Genomic DNA, 22,605 nt, shown 5'->3' on the forward strand with positions numbered 1-22,605 from the left:
TTTAACACTTTAACCCCTTTACAGTCCCTGGTATCTGCTTTGCTGAGACCCAACCAAGCCCAAAGGGGAATACGATACCAAATGACGCCTTCAGAAAGTCTTTTCTAAGTATCAGAGCTCCTCTCACATGCGACTGCATGCCATGCCTCTCAAAAACAAGTGCGCCACACCGGCGCGAAAATGAGGCTCTGCTTATGCTTTGGGAAAGCCCCAGAGAAATAAGGTGTCTAATACAGTGCCTGCCGATATTATAATATCAATAAACCCAGATAAAATGATTCCTCAAAGCTAAATATGTTTTAAAACTGAATCGATTTAGCCCAGAAAAGTCTACAATCTTAATAAGCCCTTGTGAAGCCCTTATTTACCATCGTAATAAACATGGCTTACCGGATCCCATAGGGAAAAATGACAGCTTCCAGCATTACATCGTCTTGTTAGAATGTGTCATACCTCAAGCAGCAAGAGACTGCACACTGTTCCCCCAACTGAAGTTAATTGCTCTCAACAGTCCTGTGTGGAACAGCCATGGATTTTAGTTACGGTGCTAAAATCATTTTCCTCATACAAACAGAAATCTTCATCTCTTTTCTGTTTCTGAGTAAATAGTACATACCAGCACTATTTTAAAATAACAAACTCTTGATTGAATAATAAAAACTACAGTTAAACACTAAAAAACTCTAAGCCATCTCCGTGGAGATGTTGCCTGTACAACGGCAAAGAGAATGACTGGGGTAGGCGGAGCCTAGGAGGGATCATGTGACCAGCTTTGCTGGGCTCTTTGCCATTTCCTGTTGGGGAAGAGAATATCCCCACAAGTAAGGATGACGCCGTGGACCGGACACACCTATGTTGGAGAAAAACGATTAACATGCCAGTAAACGTTTTAAAAATGAAAATTATGAAGTGTTATTAATAAGCCTGCTGCTAGTCGCTTTCACTGCAGTGCAGGCTCAAATATTACTTTAATATAGACAGTATTTTCTTAGTGAAATTCCATTCCCCAGAAATACCTCAGAGTATACATACATACATATCAGCCTGATACCAGTCGCTACTACTGCATTTAAGGCTGCACTTACATTACATCGGTATTAGCAGTATTTTCTCAGTCAATTCCATTCCTTAGAAAATAATTTACTACACATACCTCCTTGCAGGTGGGCCCTGCCTGCTATCCCCTGTTGTGAAGTTACCTCACTCCTCAGAATGGCCGAGAACAGCAAGTGGATCTTAGTTACGACCGCTAAGATCATAGACAAACTCAGGTAGATTCTTCTTCTAATGCTGCCTGAGAAGAAACAACACACTCCGGTGCCGTTTAAAATAACAAACTTTTGATTGAAGAAATAAAAACTAAGTTTAACACACCACAGTCCTCTAACACGTCCTATCTATTAGTTAGGTGCAAGAGAATGACTGGGTATGACGTAGAGGGGAGGAGCTATATAGCAGCTCTGCTTGGGTGATCCTCTTGCACTTCCTGTTAGGGAGGAGATATAATCCCATAAGTAATGGATGACCCGTGGACTGACTACACTTAACAGGAGAAAGTAACTTTCCACAGTTACATACACAGTAGATACATTTCATATAATTATCTTTCCACAGTTACATACACGGTGGATACATTTCATATAACTACCTTTCCACAGTTACATACACAGTGGATACATTTCATATCATTACCTTTCCACAGTTACATACATGGTGGATACATTTCATATCATTACCTTTCCACAGTTACATACACGGTGGATACATTTCATATAAGTACCTTTCCACAGTTACATACACAGTAGACAAATTTCATATAATTACCTTTCCATAGTTATATATACACAGTGGATACATTTCAAATAATTACCTTTCCACAGTTACATACACAGTGGATACACTGGGCTATAAAGGCCCCCAGTTGGGCAACCTTTGGTTCCTCGCAAAGCTTTGACTTAAATAATGAAGTGCTCTCCCCCGCACACTGCATCAGCATCTGAAAAGAAATGTTTTAATAAAAAAATAATAAAAGCTGCTAGACATTATTAATGATTGGTGGAATCTTGTGGACATTTTATTATATTGAAAATTAACTGCAAGGTGAAATGTGCAAATTTAAAGAGAAAGTGTATTGTAAGATTGTTTTCCAGTGACTTATACCACATGCAGCATTTAAAATGTATGGGAAATGTAAGGGAGAGAAAAATATCACAGTACACTGCTACTTTAAAGCAGACTGATGTGTGTGTCTCAGGTGATTTGAATTAATATTGATGACAATGATGTACATAAGATCTTTTTTACTTATTGATAAATCTCTTCGGGTTCTGTCATGATATTATATGAAGCTAATCTTAGTTATCTCAGTAATCTTGTTGCTGTGTTGCACAAGCATATGTTTCTGTATAGGTCTTTATGTGAGCATGGTGCGCCCCTCTTTATTACTGGGCTCGTGCTAAGGGGACACATGCAGAGCTTTCTCGACAATCTTGATATGTTGCTTAGTTGTCAGCTAGGTTGTTTCTTTTGAGTCTTAGTGTTGCTTGCCTTAACTGTGTGCCTGTATTTAACCCATGTAACTGTGCCACCTGCCCTGACACATTCAGTGAAAATGTATTTGTCACTGTATGTCACCTGCCCTGACCCAGGGCCTGTAAGCTGACCAGTGACACTGTGCCAGGTGCCCTGATCTGTAATTTGTTTCCTGATGGGTTTCTTTACTTTGCTTATCTCACCTTCTTGCTCCTTTAGGCAAGCCTTACAATGTTATATATACAAAAAAGTATTTTACCCTAGTTAAAACTTGTACCATCTTTTGCCTTATCCCTCATTCCACCCCCATTGGCTATATATGCCTCATCATTAAACATAATTACAATATGTAACTATTTCCCTGTTATACACATGGTGGGTGGAGTTAAGTTAATGGAAAACAGTTGCAGCAAACAACTTTTTAAACTCAACTATTATGTTATTTAACATAAGACTGCAGAAACATCTTGTAATTACACAGTGTTTGCTATCCCTTTAAGGAAAAGGCTTACCTTGGCTTTTTTAAACAACTGAGATTTGCAGGCCTCCTCTTCACTTATGACCTCAGCAAAGAGATAACAACCTAAAACTCCTGTCAACAGACTTGCACATCGGACCAGGTTAACTGCAGGTGTTGTCTTAACCAAAACAAAAAGATAAGATGAATCAGCATTATAAAACATATAGACATTTTTACCTTTGAGCATACTGAGAAATTAAAACGGATATTTGAAATATTACGACTGCACATCAGTTATACCATAAAGGGACGTGGAAGACAAAATTACAATGTATGATTCAGAAAGCGTATAACACTTTAAACAACTTTACAGTTTATTTTTTTTAATCTTTAGTTATATTCTGCACAGGATGCAAAGAGAAGAAAGAAAAGATAAAATAAAGCCTTTGGGAACAACATGTAGACAAAAATTGGCTTTGAGTAGAAGTTGAGAGGTGGACTAACTATTTAGAAAGAAAGATACGTCTACCAAATGTTCCTGACATATTAAAGTAGGAATGTACCACTTAGACAAAAGAAATCTGGTAACATACTAAAATATAGTTCCCTTTATAAAAGAGTAATAAGGTCAATATAAACAAGCAAAACTTAAAACGAATCATTGGGTTATATAACCTCACAATGTGCAGGAAAAAAGAGTCAAGGGCTATTGTGGATGGGAATATAGAGACATTAAGTATAAATCAGCTATCACTGATCAATAATTAATAGTTTGACCACTTCATGGTATAGCTCTGTTTGATGTGTAACCTAGAAGTGAAACTGTTTTATGGCAAAGGTTAGGGGAATTCGTGTTTTCCATTCTGCAATGGACGGGGTAAGTAATGACTTTGAATAACAAGGAATTGTTTGCACTATTCATTAGGAGTTGGAGGATTTTGGTCTTAGTTTTGCCTTTTGAAGGGTACAGGCTTAATAAGAAGTATAATAGAACATAAAGGGGCAGTGTGATCAAAACATAGACAAATATGTTGTGTTTTGTTTTTTCATAAGGGTCTCAAAATGGTGCAGGACCAAGAGACATGTATTAGTGTACTCTGTTCCCCACAGCCTCTCTAACAATGTTTACCTGTCGATTTAAAATTACTACTAAAAATTACTAGTCATTTATAATTAGTTTCAAGAACACTTGCTGCCACCGAAGATTTATCTGTGGAGGTAAAAATCTTATCCCACTCTTCTTTAGAGGGTGGTGAAATAAAATCTCTGTTCCAAGAATTTGGGGATTAACAAGTAATTTGAAAATCAGCAAGGTAACTCCTCTGAGTGGGGTGGTAGATGAACATACGCTTTCAAACAGGCATAAAGGCGTAATAAAGGATGACTTGGCTGAGTGAGTTTGGCTGAAATGCCTAAGCTGCAAATATGTAAACCACTTACTTAGAATATCGCCCCCACACACTTCTTTAGTCCCCAGGTAGTCTAAAGCTCTTGAGATCTTTTGTTATGTATAGTTATGTTTATTTATGTATAATGAAACAACTTTTCAATATATTTTCATTATATTCTCCCGTTATACATATAGTTTAGCTCTGAAAAACATAATTTATTTTTACCTGATAAATACATTTTTCTTAGTGGTGAGAGTCCATGATTCCTTACTGTTGGGAATTCATCACCTGGCCACCAGGAGGAGGCAAAGACACCATACACCAGAGCTTTAATATCCCTCCTACTTCCCTTACCAAGGTCTGAATAAACACCTGGATATCTGGAAGACGTGCACGTTATTCTATGCAATAAAACAGAGAAGTGCCAAAATAACATAATTTATGTAAGAATTTACCTAATAAATTCATTTCTTTCATATTGGCAAGAGTCCATGAGCTAGTGACGTATGGGATATACATTCCTACCAGGAGGGGCAAAGTTTCCCAAACCTAAAAAATGCCTATAAATACACCCCTCACCACACCCACAATTCAGTTTAACGAATAGCCAAGAAGTGGGGTGATAAGAAAGGAGCGAAAGCATCAACAAGGAATTGGAATAATTGTGCTTTATACAAAAAAAATCATAACCAACATAAAAAGGGTGGGCCTCGTGGACTCTTGCCAATATGAAAAATGAATTTATCAGGCAAATTCTTACATAAATTATGTTTTATTTCATGTAATTAGCAAGAGTCCATGAGCTAGTGACGTATGGGATAGCAGATACCCAAGATGTGGAACTTCCACGCAAGAGTCACTAGAGAGGGAGGGATAAAATAAAGACAGCCAATTCCGCTGAAAAATTAATCCACTACCCAAATCAAAAGTTTCAATTTTTATAATGAAAAAAACTGAAATTATAAGCAGAAGAATCAAACTGAAACAGCTGCCTGAAGTACTAATCTACCAAAAACTGCTTCTGAAGAAGAGAAAACATCAAAATGGTAGAATTTAGTAAAAGTATGCAAAGAAGACCAAGTCGTTGCTTTGCAAATCTGATCAACAGAAGCTTCATTCTTAAAAGTCCAGGAAGTAGAAACTGACCTAGTAGAATGAGCCGTAATCCTTTGAGGCGGGGATTAACCCGACTCCAAATAAGCAAGATGAATCAAAAAGCTTTAACCAAGATGCCAAAGAAATGGCAGAAGCCTTCTGACCTTTCCTAAAACCAGAAAAGATAACAAATAGACTAGAAGTCTTTCTGAAATCTGAATAGCTTCAACATAATTTCAAAACTCTTACCACATCCAAAGAATGTAAGAATCTCTCCAAAGAATTCTTAGTATTAGGACACAAGGAAGGGACAATAATTCCTCTACTAATGTTGTTAAAATTCACAACTTTAGGTAAAAATTGAAAAGAAGACAGCAAAACCACCTTATCCTGATGAAAAATCAGAAAAAGGAGACTCACAAGAAAGAGCAGATAATTCAAAAACTGTTCTAGCTGAAGAGATGTCTAAAAGGAACAATACTTTCCATGAAAGTAATTTAAATGTCCAAAGAAAGCATATGCTCAAACGGAAGAGCCTGTAAAGCCCTCAGAACCAAATTAAGACTCCGAGGAGGAGAAATTGGCTTAAATGACAGGCTTGATACGAACCAAAGCCTGAATAAAACAATGAATAACAGAAAGATTAGCAAATTTTTCTGTGAAAACAGCACAGAAAAAGCAGAGATTTGTCCTTGCAAGGAACTTGCAGACAAAAACCCTTATCTAAACCATCCTGAAGAAACTATAAAATCCTAGGAATTCTAAAAGAAATGCCAAGAGAATTTATGAAAAGAGCATCAAGAGATGTAAATCTTTCAAACTCGATAATAAATCTTACTAGACACAGATTTACGAGCCTGCAACATAGTATTAATCACTGAGTCAGAGAAACTTCTATGACTAAGTACTAAGCATTAAATCTCCATACCATCAAATTAAAAATTTGAGTTCCTGATGGAAAAAAATGAATGTTAAGATATAAGGTCTGGCCTTAATGGAAGTGACCAAGATTGGCAACTGGACATCCGAACAAGAACCATATACCAAAACCTGTGCGGCCATGCTGGAGCCACCAGCAACACAAAAGATTGCTCCCTGATGATTTTGAAAATCACTCTAAAAAGAAGAACCAGAGGCGAAAAAATATAGGCAGATTGATAACTCCAAGGAAGTGTTAATGCATACACTGCTTCCACCAGAGGATCCCCGGACCTGAATAGGCCCCTGGGAAGTTCCTTGTTTAGATGAGATGCCATCAGACCTATTTCTGGAAGCCCATACATCTGAACAATTTAAAAAAAAAAACACATCTGGGTAAAGAGACTATTCTCCCGGATGTAAAGCTTGATTGACAGAGATAATCCGCTTCCCAATTGTCTATACCTGGGAAATGGACCGCAGAAATTAGACAGGAGCTGGATTTAGCCCAAGCAAGTATCCAATATACTTCTTTCACAGCCTAAGGACTGAGAGTCCCACCCTGAAGATTGACATACGCCACAGTTGTGACATTGTCTTAAAAACAATAAACGTCTCTTTCTTCAAAAAGAAGCCAAAACTGAAGAACTCTGAAAAATGCACGGAGTTCCAAAATATCGATTGGTAATCTCGCCTCCTGAGATTTCCAAACAGCTTGTGCTGACAGAGATCCCCAGACAGCCTCTCAACCTAAAAGACTTGCATCTGTAGTGATCATGGTCCAGGTTGAATGAACCAAAGAGACCCGTAGAACTATATGATGGTGATCTAACCACCAAATCAAAGATAGTTGAACATTGGGATTCAAAGATATAAAAAGTGATATCCTAGAATCCCTGTACCATTAATTCAGTATAAAAAACTGGAAAGGTTTCTTATGAAAATGAGCAAAAGGAATCGAATCCAATGCTGCAGCCATAATACCAAAAACTTCCATGCATATAGCAACTGAAGGAAATAATAGAGACTAAAGGTTCCGACAAACGGAGCCCAATAAAATTGTCACTTGTCTGCTTGAGACAAAGACATTGACACAATCTATCTGGAAACCTAAAAAAAAGGTGACCCTTGTCTGAGGAATCAAGGAGCTTTTGATAAAAAAGATCCTCTAACCATGTCTTAAAGAAACAAAAAAGTTGAATCATATGAGATTCCAAGGAACCAGGGTTTTAAAACCTCTGATGAGGTGCGCTCATGGAAGGAGAGAAGTGAAAATAATCCAAAATCGAGGCGGCTCTTCCGATATATTCAGGAACAGAGAGGAGATCTACATTGGAGATAAGAAGGCGCCAAACATAGGGTGACATCGTCGCTACACAGCTATACGCTAAGGTGGATGTCAGAATACTTACAAACAAGGCGGCACTACGATGTGCCTAGTTGCGCAGACCGGGACCTCAAAAGTCGCCCGGAAGGCAAACCTCCGGCGATCACGTGGATCGTCTGGCCAATCGCGGTCCAGTGGATACACACACCTTCTTCCGTTGGAGACCAAGTATTCTGCAGTACTGACAGGCAGGAAGTCCCAAAACACTACGGACACTAGAAGTAATTGTGTGATGTTGAAAGGGATAAAAGGAGATTCACTCCAGCGAGGTACTATAAAAAAAAAAAGAACATTTTAATAAACTTGTTTTTATAGTACCTCGCTGGAGTGAATCTCCTTTTATCCCTTTCAATATCACACAATTACTTCTAGTGTCCGTAGTGTTTTGGGACTTCCTGCCTGTCAGTACTGCAGAATACTTGGTCTCCTACGGAAGAAGGTGTGTGTATCCACTGGACCGCGATTGGCCAGACGAACCATGTGATCGCCGGAGGTTTGCCGTACGCCAGTGTTTGGTCTTCCGGGCGACTTTTGAGGTCCCGGTCTGCGCAACTAGGCACATCGTAGTGCCACCTTGTTTGTAAGTATTCTGACATCCACCTTAGCGTATAGCTGTGTAGCGACGATATCACCCTATGTTTGGCGCCTTCTTATCTCCAATGTAGATCTCCCATATGAGATTCCGCAGAACGAAAAGACTGAGCCAGTACCACGAGACCGTCCAAATAAGGAAACACTGAGAACCTTGAAAAGATTGTTAGAGCTGTCGCTAGACCAGAAGGAAAAGCAACAAATTGGTAATGCTTGTTAAAAAAAGAGAATCTCAGAAAATGAAAATAATCTGAATGAAAACTGAAAATGAAGATATGCATCTATTGTATCTATTGTAAACAAATAATGCCATCACTGACCAAAAAGGCAGAATAGACCATATAAACACCATTCTAAAAGACGGTATACTTATATGACAATTCAAAAAGATTTTCTATCTTTGGGATAATGAATAGTTTTGAATAAAACCCCCAAACCCTGTTCCTAAAAAGGAACTGGTATAAATACCCCAGAAAACTCCAGGTCTGAGCAGCGCCTTGAGCCCCAACGGGTGACCAGCCGCGCTTCACAAGTACCCAATACATACAGGACTGAAACACACTTCAGGAAAGTGTAAGCCTTACTGGAATAGCTGGAATATATTAGAGAAAAAAATACTTCTCACAGACGGTTTTACTCCGAATCCTATTCTGTATCCAAATCTAAGAAGTTTGGACCGAATTGAACCAAACAAATTTTTAAAAAAGTCTTAACCTGCCCCTTACCAGCTAAGCTGGAATAAGAACTGCACCTACATGCAAATTTGGGGAGCTGACTTTGATTTTTTAAATGGCTTAAATTGAATGAAGAAAACTTCCAATTATAAACAAGTTACTTGGGGAAGAATTTAGAATTCCGTTCCTTAGTAAGAACAAAAACTAATAAAAGCTTAAAATTTAGCCTTAGAACTCAATCTTGAAGCCCAAAGTAACAGTTGAAGAATTGAATCCAATTGTGAACCAAATAATTGATTACCTTGAAAAAAAAGAATTATGGAATTCAGAAATCAAATTAGCATTCCAAGATTGAAATCACAAAGTTCTTCTAGCTAAAATAGCTAAAGACATAGATTAAACCTCATTTGCGAAAATATCAAAAAAATGATGACACAAATGAAACTATTAGCATGTTGATCAACTCAAGAATGCCAAATAAATTACAGGTCTAAGAAAAGTACCTGAAAATAAATAATTTTCCTTAAATAAGATACAAGTTTCCCAAGGAAAAAAATAAATACTATTTGCTATAGGAATAGTAGTATGTTTAGCAAGAGTAGAGATAGCCCCATTAACTTGGGGGATCTTCCTCAAAAATTAAAACTAACTGCCGGCAAAGGATACAATTTAAAAACCTTAAAGAAGGAATAAAAGAAATTCCCGGCCTATTCCATTCCCTAGTATCAGGAACTAGAAAAAAACCTCTGAAGAAACCACAGAAGATTAATAAGCAGAATTTAAATGTTAGCTAGTCTTAAAATCAAAAGAACTAGTTACTTCAATATCCAAAATAATCAACACCTTTTCAACAAAGAACGAATGTACTCTATTTAAAAATAAAAAAGTATATTTGTTAGTGTCAATATCTGATGAAGAATATTCTGAATGCGAAAAAACACCATCAGAGAAGGATAATTCAGTATGTTGTTGGTCATTTAAAACTTCATCAACTAAATGAGAAGTTTAAAAAAGACCTAAAAATTGTATTAGAAGGCGGGATAGCAGACAAAGCCTTTATAATAGAATCAGAAAAATATTCTTATAAATTCCTAAGTATATCTTGTACATAAGATGTAAAAAGAATAGCAATAGATAATGCATAAATACTAATGGACTCTGCATGTAAAAGTTTATCATAAAAACTTATTACAAACCATAGCTAAAGATAAACATTCATAACATTAAAATAAATTAACTTAGCTTTGGTAGGACTGATATCAGTCATCAGGAATCCCTCAGTATTTTCTGATACAGGAACAGTTTTTGAAATATCTTGCAATATGTAATAGAAAAAAACAACATATAAAGCAAAATTATCAAGTTCCTTAAATGATAGTTTCAGGAATGGGAAAAAATGAAAAACAAACAAGCCTCTAGCAACCAGAAGCAACAAAAAAGTGAGACTGAAATAATGTGAAAAAAACTGGCGCCAAGTATGACGCCCACATTTTTTGGCGCCAAGTATGACGCCCACATTTTTTGGCGCCAAGTATGACGCCCACATTTTTTGGCTCCAAGTATGACGCCCATATTTTTGGCGCCAAAAATTACGCCCACATTTTTTGGCGCAAAAAACCTCTGTAACACACATGCGTCAAAAAATGACGCAACCACGTGAAAACTTCCGGCGTCAACTATGACACCGGAAATGACAACATTTTGCGTCAAAAAAGGTTGCGCCAAAAATGACGCAATAAATTGAAGCATTTTCTGCACCCGCGAGCCTAACAGCCCGCAAAAAAGTCAAATTGAAATTTTTAATGTAAGAAAAAATATTTATTCATATGCATTTTCCCAAAAAAAATGAAACTGACAGTCTGAAAGAAGGAATACTGATTATCCTGAATCATGGCAAATATAAGTTTAAAACATATATTTAGAACTTTACATATAAAGTGCCCAACCATAGCTTAGAGTGTCATAAATAAAATAAGACTTACTTACCCTAAGACACTCATCTACATATATTAGATAGCCAAACCAGTACTGAAACGAGAATCAGTAGAGGTAATGGTATATAAGAGTATATCGTCGATCTGAAAAGGGAGGTAGGACAAGAAATCTCTACGACCGATAACAGAGAACCTATGAAATAGATCCCCTGGAGGAAGACCATGGTATTCAAATAGGCAATACTCTCTTCACATCCCTCTGACATTCACTGCACTCTGAGAGGAAAACCGGGCTTCATCCTGCTGCGAAGCGCATATCAACGTAGAAATCTAGCACAAACTTACTTCACCACTTCCATGGGAGGCAAAGTTTGTAAAACTGAATTGTGGGTGTTGTGAGGGGTGTATTTATAGGCATTTTAAGGTTTAGGAAACTTTGCCCCTCCTGGTAGGAATGTATATCCCATACGTCACTAGCTCATGGACGCTTGCTAATTACATGAAAGAAAACTGAAATTATAAGCAGAAGAATCAAACTGAAACAGCTGCCTGAAGTATTTTTCAACCAAAAACTGCTTCTGAAGAAGAGAAAACATCAAAATGGTAGAATTTAGTAAAAGTATGCAAAGAAGACCAAGTTGCTGCTTTGCAAATCTGATCAACAGAAGCTTCATTTTTAAAAGCCCAGGAAGTAGAAACTGACCTAGTAGAATCAGCCGTAATCCTCTGAGGCGGGGATTTACCCGACTCCAAATAAGCATGATGAATCAAAAGCTTTAACCAAGATGCCAAAGAAATGGCAGAAGCCTTCTGATCTTTCCTAGAACCAGAAAAGATAACAAATAGACTAGAATTCTTTCTGAAATCTTTAATAGCTTCAACATAATATTTCAAAGCTCTTACCACATCCAAAGAATGTAAAGATCTCTCCAGAGAATTCTTAGAATTAGGACACAACGAAGGGACAACAATTTCTCTACTAATGTTGTTGGAATTCACAACCTTAGGTAAAAATTTAAATGAAGTCTGCAAAACCGCCTTATCCTGATGAAAAATCAGAAAAGGAGACTCACAAGAAAGAGCAGATAATTCAGAAACTCTTCTAGCAGAAGAGATGGCCAAAAGAAACAATACTTTCCAAGAAAGTAATTTAATGTCCAGAGAATGCACAGGCTCAAACAGAGGAGCCTGTAAAGCCCTCAAAACCAAATTAAGACTCCAAGGAGGAAAGATTGACTTAATGACAGGCTTGATACGAACCAAAGCCTGTACAAAAACATAATTTATGCTTACCTGATAAATTTATTTCTCTTGTAGTGTATCCAGTCCACGGATCATCCATTACTTATGGGATATATTCTCCTTCCCAACAGGAAGTTGCAAGAGTCCACCCACAGCAAAGCTGCTATATAGCTTCTCCCCTAACTGCCATTACCAGTCATTCGACCGAAAACATGCAGAGAAAGGAAAACCATAGGGTGCAGTGGTGACTGTAGTTTAATGGAAAAATTACCTGCCTTAAAGTGACAGGGCGGGCCGTGGACTGGATACACTACAAGAGAAATAAATTTATCAGGTAAGCATAAATTATGTTTTCTCTTGTTAAGTGTATCCAGTCCACGGATCATCCATTACTTATGGGATACCAATACCAAAGCTAAAGTACACGGATGATGGGAGGGACAAGGCAGGTACTTAAACGGAAGTTACCACTGCCTTTAAAAAACCCTTTCTCCCAAAAATAGCCTCCGAAGAAGCAAGGTATCAAATTTGTTAAATTTGAAAAAGTATGAAACGCAGACCAAGACTCCGTCTTGTAATCTGTTCAACAGAAGCCACATTTAAAAAAGGCCCAAGTGAAAACCACAGCTCTAGTAGAATGAGCTGTAATCCCTTCAGGAGGCTGCTGTCCAGCAGTCTCATAAGCTAAATGAATTATGCTTTTTAACCAAAAAGACAGAGAGGTTGCTGAAGTCCTTTGACCTCTCCTCTGTCCAGAATAGACAACAAACAAGGTGAATGTTTGATGAAAATCTGTAGTAGCTTGTAAGTAAAACTTTAAAACACGAACCACGTCCAAATTGTGTAATAGACGTTCCTTCTTTGAAGAAGGATTAGGATACAAGAATGGAACAACAATCTCTTGAGTGATATTCTTGTTAGATACCACCTTAGGTAAAAACCCAGGTTGGTACACAGGACTACCTTATCCGTACGGAGAACCAGATAAGGAGAATCACATTGCAACGCAGATAACTCGGAGACTCTATGAGCCGAGGAAAAAGCTACCAAAAAGGAACTTTCCAAGATAGAAGTTTGATATCTATGGAATGAAAAGGTTCAAATGGAACTCCTTGAAGAACCTTAAGAACCAGCTTTAAGCTCCATGGCGGAGCAACATTTTTAACCACAGGCTTGGTTCTAACCAAAGCCTGACCAAATGCCTGAACGTCTAGAATACCTGCCAGACGCTTGTGCAAAAGAATAGACAGAGTAGAAATCTGTCCTTTTAAAGAACTAGCTGACAACCCTTTTCTCAAAATCATCTTGGAGAAAAGATAATATCCTGGGAATACAGACTTTACTCCATGAGTAACCCTTGGATTCATAACAATAAGATATTTACACCATATCTTATGTTAAATTTTCCTAGAGACAGGCTTTTATGCCTGTATTAAGGTATCAATTACTGACTCGGAGAAGCCATGCTTTGATAACATCAAGCGTTCTGTCTCCAGGCAGTCCATTTCAGATTAGTTATATTTAGATGGTTGAAAAGACCCTGAGGTAGAGGGTCCTGTCTCAGAAGCAGAGACTGTGGTGGAAAGGATGACATGTCCACCAGATCTGCATACCAGGTCCTGCGTGGCCACGCAGGCGCTGTCAAAAGCACCAAAGCACTCTCCTGCTTGATCTTGTGCAAACCCCTCCGGAGGGAATTCCCACTCCCCCGGATGAAAAGTCTGACAACTTAGAAAATCTGCCTCCCAGTTCTCAACACCTGGGATAGGGATAGCTTTTAGACAAGAGTGAGTCTCTGTCCAGTGAATTATTTTAAGACTTCTAACATTGCTAGGGAACTTCTGTTCCCCCTTGATGGTTGATGTAAGTCACAGTCGTGATATTGTCCGACTGAAATATGATGTACCTCAGAGTTGCTAACTGAGGCCAAGTCTGAAGAGCATGGAATATCGCTCCCAGTTCCAGAATATTCATTAGAAGGAGGGTCTCCTCCTGAGTCCACTATCCCTGAGCCTTCAGGGAGTTCCAGACTGTATCCCAACCTAAAAGGCTGGCATCTGTTGTAACAATTGTCCCATCTGACCTGCGGAAGGTCATACCCTTGGACAGATGGACCCGAGATAGTCACCAGAGAAGAGAATCTCTGGTTTCTTGGTCCGGATTTAACAGGAGAACAAATCTGTGTAATCCCCGTTCCTCTGGCTGAGCATGCATAGTTGCAGTGGTCTGAAATGTAGGCGTGCAAACGGTACTATGTCCCTTGCCGCTACCATTAAGCCGATTACATTCATGTACTGAGCCACCAAAGGGCGCGGGTGGAATGAAGAACACGGCAGAAATTTAGAAACTTTGACAACCTGGACTCCGTCAGGGAAATTTTAATTTCTACAAAATCTATCAGAATCCCTAGGAGGGAAACCCTTGATATTGGGGATAGAGAACTCTTTCCTTGTTCACTTTCCACCCATGCGATCTCAGAAATGCCAGTACTACGTCCGTATGAGACTTGGCAACTTGGATGTTTGACGCCTGTATCAGGATGTCGTCTAAATAAGGGGCCACTTCTATGCCCCGCGGCCTAAGGACCGCCAAAGTGACCCCAGAACCTCCATAAAGATTCTAGGGGCTGTAGTTAACCCAAAGGAAAGAGCTACAAACTGGTAATGCCTGTCTAGAAAGGCAAACCTGAAAAACCGATGGTGATCTTTATGCATCGTAATGTGAGGATAAGCATCCTTCAAATCCATTGTAGTCCTCTATTGACTCTCCTGGATCATAGTTAAGATGGTACGAATAGTTTCCATCTTAAATGATAGAATTCTAAAGAATTTGTTTAAGATCTTTTAGATCCAAAATAGGTCTGAAGGTTTCCATTCCTTGGGAACCACAAACCGATTTGAGGAAAACTGTGTCCCTGTTCCTCTATTGGAACTGAATGGGTCACGTACACAATGCAAGAATGTCTCTTTCTTTATCTGGTTTGCAGATAAATGTGAAAGGCAAAAACTCCCCTTTTTTGGGGGGGAAAGCTTTGAAATCCAGAAGATATCTCTGGGGTATAATTTCCAATGCCCAGGGATCCTGGGCATCTCTTGCCCACGCCTGGGCGAAGAATGAAGTCTGCCCCCTATAGGATCCGTTACCAGATAGGGGTCCGTTCCTCATGCTGTTTTAGAGGCAGCAGCAGGCTCCTTGACCTGCTTATCTTTGTTCCAGGTCCGGTTGTCTCCAGACCGCCTTGGACTGAGCAAAAGTTCCCTCTTATTTTGCCTTAGAGGAAGTTGATGCCACACCTGCCTTGAATTTTCGAAAGGCACGAAAATTAGGCCTTTTTTGTCCCTTGATTTGGACCTGTCCTGAGGAAGGGCATGATCTTTTCCTCCAGTGATATAAGTAATAATCTCCTTCAAACTAGGCCTGAATAGGGTCTGCCCCTTGAAGGGAAGTTAAGTAGCTTATTTATTAAAGTCACGACAGCTGACCATGATATAAGCCATAGCGCTCTGCGAGCCAGTATAGTAAAAAACAGAATTCTTAGCCGTTAGTCTAGTCAAAGGAACAAAGGCATCAGAAAACAAAGGAATTGGCTAGCTTAAGTGCTCTAAGCTTGTCAAATATATTCATCCAATGGAGCCTGTAAAGCCTCATCAAGAGACTCAAACCAGAACGCCGCAGCAGCAGTGACAGGAGCAATGCGTGCAAGGGGCTGCAGGATAAAACCTTGTTGAATAAACATTTTTTATCCATTGGATCTAAAAAAGCACAACAGTCCTCGCCAGAGGTAGTGGTACGCTTAGCTAGAGTAGAAACTCTTCTCTCCACCTTAGGAACTGTCTGCCATAAGTCCCGTGTGGTGGCAACTATTAGAAAACATTCTTCTAAAAAATAGAAGGGGAAGAGAACGGCACACCTGGTCAATCCCATTCCTTATGAAAAATTTTAGTAAACCTCTTTAGGTATTGGAAAAACATAAGTACACACCGGCACTGCATATTATTTATCCAGTCTACACAATTTCTCTGGCACTGCGATTGTACACATTCATTCAGAGCAGCTAAAGCCTCCCTGAGCAACAAGTGGAGGTTCTCAAGCATAAATTTTAAATGTAGAAATATCAGAATCAGGTTAAATCATCTTCCCTGAGTCACAAATATCACCCACAGACTAAGCATATTGTGAGGTAGTATCAGACATGGTTCTTAAAGCGTCTGTATGCTCTGTATCTACCCCCAGAGCTGTTTTGCTTTCCTTTAATTTCAGGTAGTCTGACTAATACTGCTGCCAGTGTATTATACACAACCTTTGCCATGTCTTGTAAAATAAACGCTATGGGCGCCATTGATATACTTGGCGCCATTTGAGCGTGAGTCCCTGGAGCGGGAGTCAAAGGGTCTGACACGTGGGGAGAGTTAGTCGGCATAACTTCCCCCTCGACAGAATCCTCTGGTAAAATAAACGCTATGGGTGCCCTTGATGTACTTGGCGCCATTTGAGCGTGAGTCCCTAAAGCGGGAGTCAAAGGGTCTGACACGTGGGGAGAGTTAGTCGGCATAACTTCCCCCTCGACAGAATCCTCTGGTGATAATGTTTTTAAATACAAAAAATGATCTTTATTGTTTAACATGAAATCAGTACATCTGGTACACATTCTAAAATGAGGTTCCACCATGGCTTTAAACATAATAAACACAGAGCCTCCTCTATGTTAGACATGTTAGAACTAATAAAGAGACTAGTAAGCTTGGAAAACACTTTAAATCAAGTTAACAAGCAAATATAACAAACGTTACTGTGCCTTTAAGAGAAACAAATTTTGTCAAAATTTGAAAAACAGTGAAAAAAGGCAGTAAATCAAACGAAATTTTTACAGTACATGTAATAAGTTAACAGAGCATTGCACCCACTTGCAAATGGATGATTAACCCCTTAATGCAAAAAACAGATAAAAAAAAAAAAAAAAAAAAAAAAACGACATTTTTTTAAACAGACACAACAAAACTGCCACAGCTGAGCTGTGGATTACCTTCCCTATAACTGTTTCTATGCAAAATTTAAGCCAGCCATGTGGAAAAATTAGGCCCCAATAAGTTTTATCACCAAACATATGTTAAAAAACGATTAAACATGCCAGCAAACGTTTTAAAACACATTCTTATAAGAGTATGTATGTCTATTAATAAGCCTGATCCAGTCGCTATCACTGCATTTAAGGCTTTACTTACATTACTTCGGTATCAGCAGTATTTTCTTAGTCAATTCCATTCCTTAGAAAAATATATTACTGCACATACCTTAGCATATATCTCTATCAATCAGCCTGGTACCAGTCGCTTTCACTGCATTTAAAGGCTGTACTTACATTACTTCGGTATCAGCAGTATTTTCTTAGTCAATTCCATTCCTTAGAAAAATATTTTACTGCACATACCTTATTTGCAGGAAAACCTGCACGCCATTCCCCCTCTGAAGTACCTTACTCCTCAGAATGTGTGAGAACAGCAACTGGATCTTAGTTACGTCTGCTAAGATCATAGAAAAAACGCAGGCAGATTCTTCTTCCAAATACTGCCTGAGATAAACAGCACACTCCGGTGCCATTTAAAAATAACAAACTTTTGATTGAAGAAATAAACTAAGTATAAAAAACCACAGACTCTCACGACCTCCTATCTATGTTGAGACTTGCAAGAGAATGACTGGTAATGGCAGTTAGGGGAGGAGCTATATAGCAGCTTTGCTGTGGATGGACTCTTGCAACTTCCTGTTGGGAAGGAGAATATATCCCATAAGTAATGGATGATCCGTGGACTGGATACACTTAACAAAAGAAACAATGATTATCAAGAAGATTAGCAATTTTTCTGTGGAACAGAACAGAAAGAGCAGAGATTTATCCTTTCAAGGAACTTGCAGACAAACCCTTATCCAAACCATCCTGAAGAAACTGTAAAATTCTAGGAATTCTAAAAGAATGCCAAGAGAATTTATGAGAAGAACACCATGAAATGTAAGTCTTCCAAACTCGGTAATAAATCTTTCTAAACACAGATTTGCGAGCCTGCAACATAGTATTAATCACTGAGTCAGAGAAACCTCTATGACTAAGCACTAAGCATTCAAACTCCATACCTTCAAATTTAATGATTTGAGATCCTGATGGAAAAACGGGCCTTGAGATAGAAGGTCTGGCCTTAACGGAAGTGGCCAAGGTTGGCAACTGGACATTCGAACGAGATCCGCAAACCAAAACCTGTGTGGCCATGTTGGAGCCACCAGCAGTACAAATGAACGCTCCATTATGATTTTGGAAATCACTCTTGGAAGAAGAACTAGAGGCGGAAAGATATAAGTAGGTTGATAACTCCAAGGAAGTGACAACGCATCCACTGCTTCCGCCTGAGGATCCCTGGACCTGGAAAGATACCTGGGAAGTTTCCTGTTTAGATGAGAAGCCATCAGATCTATTTCTGGAAGCCCCCACATCTGAACAATCTGAAAAAAAACATCTGGGTGAAGAGACGACTCTCCCGGATGTAAAGTCTGGCGACAGAGATAATCCGCCTCCCAATTGTCTATACCTGGGATATGGACCGCAGAAATTAGACAGGAGCTGGATTCCGCCCATGCAAGTATCCGAGATACTTCTTTCATAGCTTGAGGACTGTGAGTCCCACCTTGATGAGTGACATACGCCACGGTTGTGAAATTGCCTGTCTGAAAACAAATAAACGGTTCTCTCTTCAGAAGAGGCCAAAACTGAAGAGCTCTGAGAATCGCACGGAGTTCCAAAATATTGATTGGTAATCTCGCCTCTTTCCAAACCCCTTGCGCTGTCAGAGATCCCCAGACAGCTCCCCAACCTGAAACACTCGCATCTGTTGTGATCACAGTCCAGGTTGGACGAACAAAAGAGGCCCCTTGAACTAAATGATTGTGATCTAACCACCAAGTCAGAGATAGTTGAATATTGTGATTTTAGGATATTAATTGTGATATCTTTGTATAATCCCTGCACCATTAGCTCAGCATACAAAGCTGAAGAGGTCTCATGTGAAAACGAGCAAAGGGGATCGCGTCCGATGCTGCAGTCATGAGACCTAAAACCTCCATGCACATAGCTACTGAAGGGAATGATTGAAACTGAAGGTTCCGACAAGCAGAAACAAATTTCAGACGTCTTTTGTCTGTTAGAGACAAAGTCATGGATACTGAATCTATTTGGAATCCTAAAAAGGTTACCCTTGTCTGAGGAATTAAGGAACTTTTTGGTAAATTGATCTTCCAACCATGTCTTTGAAGAAACAACACTAGTTGATTTGTGTGAGATTCTGCAGAATGTAAAGACTGAGCAAATACCAAGATATCGTCCAAATAAGGAAACAAAGCAATACCCCGCTCTCTGATTACAGAGAGAAGGGCCCAGAGAACCTTTGAAAAGATCCTTGGAGCTGTTGCTATGCCAAAAGGAAGAGCAACAAATTGGTAATGCTTGTCTAGAAAAGAGAATCTCAGAAACGGATAGTGATCTGTATGAATCGGAATATGAAGATATGCATCCTGTAAGTCTATTGTGGACATATAATGCCCTTGCTGAACAAAAGGCAGAATAGTCCTTATAGTCACCATCTTGAATGTTGGTATTCTTACATAACTATTCACATTTTTAGATCCAGAACTGGTCTGAAAGAAATCTCCTTCTTTGGAACAATGAACAGATTTGAATAAAACCGCAGACCCCATTCCTGAAAAGGAACTGGCACAATTACCCCAGATAACTCCAGGTCTGAAACACATTTCAGGAAAGCCTGAGCCTTTACTGGGTTCACTGGAATGCGTGAAAGAAAGAAACTTCTCACAGGCGGTCTTACTTTGAAACCTATTCTGTACCCTTGAGAAACAATGTTCTGAATCCAATGATTTTGGATTGAATTGATCCAAACATCCTTGTAAAAACATAATTTATGTAAGAACTTACCTGATGAATTCATTTCTTTCATATTAGCAAGAGTCCATGAGCTAGTGACGTATGGGATATACATTCCTACCAGGAGGGGCAAAGTTTCACAAACCTTAAAATGCCTATAAATACACCCCTCACCACACCCACAATTCAGTTTAACGAATAGCCAAGAAGTGGGGTGATAAAAAAAGGAGCGAAAGCATCAAAAAATAAGGAATCGGAATAATTGTGCTTTATACAAAAAAAATCATAACCACCACAAAAAAAGGGTGGGTCTCATGGACTCTTGCTAATATGAAAGAAATGAATTTATCAGGTAAGTTCTTTCATACATTATGTTTTCTTTCATGTAATTAGCAAGAGTCCAGGAGCTAGTGACGTATGGGATAGCAGATACCCAAGATGTGGAACTTCCACGCAAGAGTCACTAGAGAGGGAGGGATAAAATAAAGACAGCCAATTCCGCTGAAAAAAATAATCCACAACCCAAATCAAAAGTTTTAATCTTTATAATGAAAAAAACTGAAATTATAAGCAGACGAATCAAACAGAAACAGCTGCCTGAAGTACTTTTCTACCAAAAACTGCTTCAGAAGAGGAAAACACATCAAAATGGTAGAATTTAGTAAAAGTATGCAAAGAAGACCAAGTCGCTGCTTTGCAAATCTGATCAACAGAAGCTTCATTCCTAAAAGCCCAGGAAGTAGAAACTGACCTAATAGAATGAGCCATAATTCTTTGAGGCGGGGACTTACCCGACTCCACATAAGCATGATGAATCAAAGACTTTAACCAAGACGCCAAAGAAATGGCAGAAGCTTTCTGACCTTTCCTGGGACCAGAAAAAACAACAAATAGACAAGAAGTCTTTCTAAAATCTTTAGTAGCTTCAACATAATATTTCAAAGCTCTAACTACATCCAAAGAATGTAACGATTTTTCCTTAGAATTCTTAGGATTAGGACATAATGAAGGGACAACAATTTCTCTACTAATGTTGTTAGAATTCACAACCTTAGGTAAAAATTTAAATGAAGTCCGCAACACCGCCGTATCCTGATGAAAAATCAGAAAAGGAGATTCACAAGAAAGAACAGATAACTCAGAAACTCTTCTAGCAGAAGAGATAGCCAAAAGGAACAGTACTTTCCAAGAAAGTAATTTAATGTCCAGAGAATGCATAGGCTCAAACGGAGGAGCCTGTAAAGCTGTCAAAACCAAATTAAGACTCCAAGGAGGAGAGATTGGCTTAATGACAGGTTTGATACGGACCAAAGCCTGTACAAAACAATGAATATCAGGAAGATTAGCAATCTTTCTGTGAAAAAGAACAGAAAGAGCAGAGATTTGTCCCTTCAAAGAACTTGCAGACAAACCTTTATCCAAACCATCCTGAAGAAATTGTAAAATTCTAGGAATTCTGAAAGAAAACCAGGAAAATTTATGAGAAGAACACCAAGAGATGTAAGTCTTCCAAACTCGATAATAAATCTTTCTAGAGACGGATTTACGAGCCTGTAACAGTGTTAATCACTGAGTCAGAGAAACCTCTATGACTGAGGATCAAGCGTTCAATCTCCATACCTTCAAATTTAATGATTTAAGATCCTGATGGAAAAATGGGCCTTGAGATAGAAGGTCTGGTCTTAATGGAAGTGTCCAAGGTTGGCAAACCAAAACCTGTGTGGCCATGTTGGAGCCACCAGCAGTACAAATGAACGCTCCAACAGAATTTTGGAGATCACTTTTGGAAGAAGAACTAGAGGCGAAAAGATATAAGCAGGATGATAATTCCAAGGAAGTGACAACGCATCCACTGCTTCCGCCTGAGGATCCCGGGATCTGGACAGATACCTGGGAAGTTTCTTGTTCAGATGAGAGGCCATCAGATCTATTTCTGGAAGACCCCAGATTCGAACAATCTGAAGAAAAACCTCTGGATGAAGAGACCATTCGCCCAGATATAACGTCTGGCAACTGAGGTAATCCGCTTCCCAATTGTCTACACCTGGGATATGAACCGCAGAAATTAGACAGGAGCTGGATTCCGCCCATACAAGTATCCGAGATACTTCTTTCATGGCTTGAGGACTGTGAGTCCCCCCTTGATGATTGACATATGCCACGGTCGTGACATTGTCTGTTTGAAAACAAATAAACGATTCTCTCTTTAGAAGAGGCCAAAACTGAAGAGCTCTGAAAATCGCACGGAGTTCCAAAATGTTGATTGGTAATCTCGCCTCCTGAGATTCCCAAACCCCTTGCGCTGTCAGAGATCCCCAGACAGCTCCCCAACCTGAAAGACTTGCATCTGTTGAGATCACAGTCCAGGTTGGACGAACAAAAGAGGCCCCTTGAATTAAACGATGGTGATCCATCCACCAAATTAGAGATGATCGAACATTGGGATTTAAGGATATT

The 22,605-nt window shown here is 39.1% G+C and overlaps 1 protein-coding gene across 1 annotated transcript in view; it reads right to left on the reverse strand.

Moving 5' to 3' along the window:
• Positions 1–22,605, reverse strand: part of ATM (ATM serine/threonine kinase) — a 925,848-nt gene that overhangs the window by 679,398 nt on the left and 223,845 nt on the right. Inside the window, exons 14-15 of the mRNA XM_053708547.1 lie at positions 3,045–3,170; positions 1,871–1,996 (exon numbers count right to left, since the gene is read on the reverse strand). Of these exons, the coding sequence (XP_053564522.1) occupies positions 1,871–1,996; positions 3,045–3,170 (252 nt within the window). The remainder of the gene's footprint in view (positions 1–1,870; positions 1,997–3,044; positions 3,171–22,605) is intronic.

This window comes from Bombina bombina, chromosome 3 (assembly GCF_027579735.1).
Source record: "Bombina bombina isolate aBomBom1 chromosome 3, aBomBom1.pri, whole genome shotgun sequence".
Taxonomy (NCBI): Eukaryota; Metazoa; Chordata; class Amphibia; order Anura; family Bombinatoridae; genus Bombina; species Bombina bombina.